Here is a 5,337-nt window from a genome sequence, read left to right on the forward strand (position 1 = left end):
AACACGTCACTAAAATATGTCGTCATTTAGCTTTTGCATTCTTTGAAGTGAAACGTCACAAAAATTGTCTCCTAGGTGGATAGCATGGTAAATTTATTCAAAAATAGTACTCCTTCGGTTAGTTTTAGTTATTATTTTTTAAATTAAGTAAAATACATTTATTTATATTTATATTTTTAAAATATAATTAATAAAATAAAATTTTAATTAATATTTTTAAAATAAATCAGTTAAGCCAATAAGAAACAATTAATCTGAGCGGTAGCTTAGGTACCGCTCAGCTGGTGAAGTCCTAGGTCGCCAGTTTGAGTCCCACCGGGACGGACACTGGAGGCATTGAAAATCGATCGCACATTCAGGACCCGTGAAACTAGTCGGAGCTCCACCTTGAAACAGCGGAGCCGATGAACACAGCTAGTCGGATTCGCAATACGATACCCGAAAACCACGGATAAAAAAAAATAAGGAACAATTACAACTAACATGAAATGAAAACGAAGGGAGTATCGAAGGGAGTATTACTAGCTAGTACTCTCCGCCTACCAAAAAAAAAAAAAAAGCTAGTACCCTACCATAATTGCTTCTTTATGACAATTACTTAATTCTTTAACGCAAGAAAATTTGAGCAACTTTATCTCGAGAATAAAAGAGTCCACCGAAGAACAAGAAAACTTTTATACTAGTCCAATTCCAATACTAATGTTATGATTTTTTTTTATCAACCGAGTTAATTTATGTACACTTTAATTAATTTCACAAAATATCTACTTGTATTACTTTTCACCAACAAAAATACTATGCAACTATTACTATGTCTGTCTTGGAATTCCAATATTTATATTCATTAGGTGAATAAAATAACTTACACATCAATATGTGATTGTAAAAATCCCAAGAGCTAGAAGGTCCTAACAAGCAATTTCCTTTTTGTTCAAGTCCAAGGAAGAAACTTTAGTATCAACATTTTCAGCAACCCAAGCTAAAGATCTAAGGTTCCATCTCAAGATATTATCAGTCACCTCACAAGTATCTTCTTTACAACTATTTTCAGGAATATCAACAACATAAGACTCGATAGCAATTGTCTTATTAATTGTATAGTTCCTTACTCCATCTACTTCTTTTTCTTTCTCTTGATCTTTATCCTCATGCAAAGTGGTAGTAGATTTAAAGTTCAAGAAACTATGGTCAGCATCAACAACACTAAACACACACACATGCATATCATCATCAAGAAAATCCAACCTTTCTATGCTTTTTTTCCCAGGAAATCCAGAAACTAAGTTAAGTTCCCTTATGCTACCAACACCACCTTCACCAGACAACAACTTGCAACTGCCTATGAAATTCTTGTAGCATTGTGGCTTCTCAAATTTTCTAACCAATGACCATACTAAAGGAAGTGGTGCATCAATTGATTGGACTAACAAGGAAGAACATTGGTTTGGTGATAGTTCATGAGTGTGATAAAGTTTGACCATTTCTTCTAAAGCTTTTGAGTTTTTTGGTGGATTTGTGTATAACATGATTGAATGATATACATGTGGTACTTTGGATGTCTTGAAGGGAATCTTTGGTGATTTGAGTATTTATTTATAGAGAGGGAAATGTAAAAGGCTTGTGTGTGCACATTAATATTTAAGAATAAATCTTTTTTCTTTTTCTTGTAAGAGATCTAATAATGTTGGCTTAGTGGTGTTCAATCGTTTCCTTTAGAGATAAGTTTGTCATGATGCGTTCAACTGCATACATAGTCTACTACTCCGTCGTCACAAATTGAACATATTACGTATTTAAAGTTAGAGATTCGTATATAATTTTTATTATAATAAACTCTTAAGAAAAAGTAAAGATTATAAATTGTAAATTAAAATGTTAATTTTAAATGAATCCATTAACGATACATTGAATTCACCACTATAGAGACATACCTCTCTACGGTGATAATATTTGTCTGAAAATTTTATAATTGCTATAAAAAAATATTATTATATATGTTTATTGATATTTGACGTTCAAACTTCATTTTACTATTATAAATAAAAATATACAAAATTAAAAAAAATACGAATATAAAAAAGATAAATATCAATATCTTTTTTCTCATAAAATTATAAAATAATTGATATGTATCATTTAAATATAATTTTTTAAATTAGATATTTATACTTAAAATTTATTATGTGCATGATATTAATGATGATTATCATAAATATTTTAATATTTTATTTTATACATAATAATATATTTTTTTATAAAATATTTGAATATGTTATTATAGAGAAGTAGAATATATAATATAAGAAATTAATTTTTAAAAAACTTAAGATACTAGAGTGAAATTTCATTATAATAAGATGACATCATCATAGGATCTGACTATATGATTGCAAAACTGTGTACCGAAGGTTCCAGAAGGAGGTGGTTTTATTTTAGTGATGAGCATCTAGTCCAGCGAAAAACAAAAAAAAAAATTAAAGGAAAAGTAGACGTAACATATTTCATGAGCTTCTTAGGTCACATATTACTGTCTTTCTTAGTTTTTAAGTTGCCTCATTCATTGCATAAATCATGCGCTAAAATACAACTCGTCGTCCGAAGCTAGCTCTTTTTTTATTGGAACTTGAAACTTGGAGATATCTTATTGTGCTTTTAATCCATTTTAAATAGGAGTAGTATATTATTATCTTTATCTGATACATTTTTATTTTTTTTCCTAAAAGCATGTAATAAGAATTATTATATTTTTTTATATTAAAACCTGGATGATTTATACGTGTACTCTCCATGACCGGCCACTCAGTTGAAGGTTGTTGAATGTCCAACTTTTCAAAATCTTAAGGCTAATAATTGAGCTATATTTCTAAAATTAGCTCTAAGTTGAATTGTATATGAAATTCAAATTTAAAACTTAAAATAAGATTGTAATGTCAATATCGTATATATTTTGAAAATGTAATCATTGAGAAAGATAGAAAGGAAATCGAAGATTATTGAAACTCTAACCATTGAGAAAGATTTAAAAAAAAAACAACAAAGATTTCCTTTAGTTAAAGTAATAACAATATTGCAGTTTTGTTTCATGTATTATTAATTAGATTAAAAATATTTAACCTTACTTTATTTATTTAACATACGGAATTTGGCCAAATATTAATAAGGACGTTAAATCATTGTTGGAAAATTGAAAAGAAGCAAAATATCTATATCGCTCTTGGTATTGCACAAACCAAATGCCCCTACCTCCAAACCCCCAGGCCCCAACCACAGCCCCGCCCTTGGTGTTGCACAAACCAGAACCCCAACCCCAACCCCCAACCCAACCAATTGTCTTAAGGTAGCTTATATTTGATCATGTATTGTCAAAAATAATATTTTAAGTTATATTAATTATCCATTATATTTTTTTTTTCGATAATTGACAGTCTTGCCGACATTAAAATAAACTCTCTTTTATGTCTTCTTCTATCAAAAATCAATTTTAATTGCATTTGTGATGATTGTTCTGGTCTTCTACGATAATCATCCATCACAATTTTCATCTCAACTTCGGATCGATCCAAATTGCTAGAAATTAAATGAGCTTCAATTTTATTCAAACATCAAATATAATTTATTTAATTTAAATTTTTTGTTCGGTCTAACTTGTTTTTAAAATTAACACAAGTGAAAATGAATATTTATCTTTAGTATAATAATTAATAAAAGTATATGGTAGGTTCAGAAGCTCGCCGCTGCAACTTTCAAACTCAAAATAATCCTCTAACTTGATTCGTTCTACAAACAAGTTTTAACGAGAATGTAAGGACACCTGGAATGTAAGAATGTCTTAATAAAATTAATAGCCTAAAGCTAAATTTTAATTTGAGTTCTTAAAAATATACATATACATAAAATATTAATATTGTTTTTTCTCATTTTTTATATTTGTTGTTTTTAGTGTAGTATTATATTTCACATAGTAATATTATTGTGGGATCTTTAAAAAATAGCAGTATTAATTTTGCTATAAAATCCACCTTCCATAGCCACATTTTACATAATTACCATTTATAGCTGCTATATTCGGTTTTACAGATAGTATATATTCATATAAAATATGAATATAGTCCCTATTTAATCACACCAAAAATGAAATTCAATATTTTTAAAAAGAAAAAAATTCCAATCACGCTTATTTCGTTGAACTGAATATTTTCTTACCTAACACTACCATTATCTTTTTTATATCTTTTTATTTTTTATGTTTTTCCATTTTTTCTTCTTTTTTTTTTCCTATTTTTTCCTACTTTTATTTTTTTCCATTTCTTTCTTTTTTTCTCTCTTTAATCTTTAACTTCTATTTCTCTTTCTTCTTTTCTTTTCTTCTTTGATTTTTTTTATTTTCTTTATTATTTTTTTTGTTCTATTTTATATTTTTTGTATTTTCAAAAAATATGACTAGTCGAGCACAAGTCATGGATGATAACGTAAATACCACAATTGTTTATCGTATTTGTAGTCACACCACCATTTATACTTTTGTATTTATTGATACAACTATATTTGTATTTATATTTTAAAGTTAGCACTTGTATTTATATGGGATAATACCCACGTAAATATCTGAACTTTGACCAAATTTCCAATGGAGCATACTGAACTTTGCGGGGGTTCAATTACCCCCTAGACTTTTTTTTTGTATTTTAATGACATATATCGGTCAACTTTTACACATACTCAGTCAACCCAATAGTGGTGGATACACGCGCCCTTTTAAATAATAATTATCCCATTTAATTTTTATTTTAACTCGTACTTATCCACAAATGTAATAAAAGTTAAATTAATTAATAAACAAAAATGAACCTTTCTTCTTCTCTCTGCTCTTCTCTATACTCAACAAACACCTCACCTTTTCAATCAACTCTTTCGCTCTTACCTTTTCAATCATCTTTTTCACTCTCAATCCTCATTTCTCACTTACACTACTCTTTTAAAAAAAAATTACTTGCAAGATCAATGTTAACAACTGTTCAGGTGTTCCTCGAGGTGTGATTTCGTATTGGGAGCTGTGAGAGTCTTGAAGGTTAGCTTTTCTAAACTTAAAAATTGAAACTTTATAACAATTTATTTAGGGTTATTGTTCAACAAGTCTGTAGTTTCATAATTTCTCAAATTTAGGATTTTTTGCTATTCTAAATCATTCTTATTTTTATCAATGAGTTAGGGCTTTTTTGTAATCTAAATTGACTCTTCCTATGTGACTAATTACTGCATGTTTGAATACTTAAATTTTCCTTAATTGTAATTCGTTGTGAATGTGACTAAATTTCAGGAATGGGTGATTTTACATAT

At 28.3% G+C, this 5,337-nt stretch overlaps 1 protein-coding gene across 1 annotated transcript; it reads right to left on the bottom strand.

Moving 5' to 3' along the window:
• Positions 1-908: 908 nt before the first annotated feature.
• Positions 909-1,481, bottom strand: LOC107858118 (abscisic acid receptor PYL12). Its single transcript, XM_016702840.2, has one exon. It carries the CDS (start codon positions 1,479-1,481, stop codon positions 909-911), a length of 573 nt encoding a protein of 190 aa, XP_016558326.1.
• Between the last annotated feature and the right edge of the window lie 3,856 nt (positions 1,482-5,337).

The sequence above is a fragment of the Capsicum annuum genome, chromosome 2, assembly GCF_002878395.1.
Source record: "Capsicum annuum cultivar UCD-10X-F1 chromosome 2, UCD10Xv1.1, whole genome shotgun sequence".
Lineage (NCBI taxonomy): Eukaryota > Viridiplantae > Streptophyta > Magnoliopsida > Solanales > Solanaceae > Capsicum > Capsicum annuum.

What these genes read in the sequence shown, in the direction of transcription:
- LOC107858118 (XM_016702840.2), bottom strand. Translation starts at nt 1,481, where the DNA reads ATGGTCAAACTTTATCACACTCATGAACTATCACCAAACCAATGTTCT.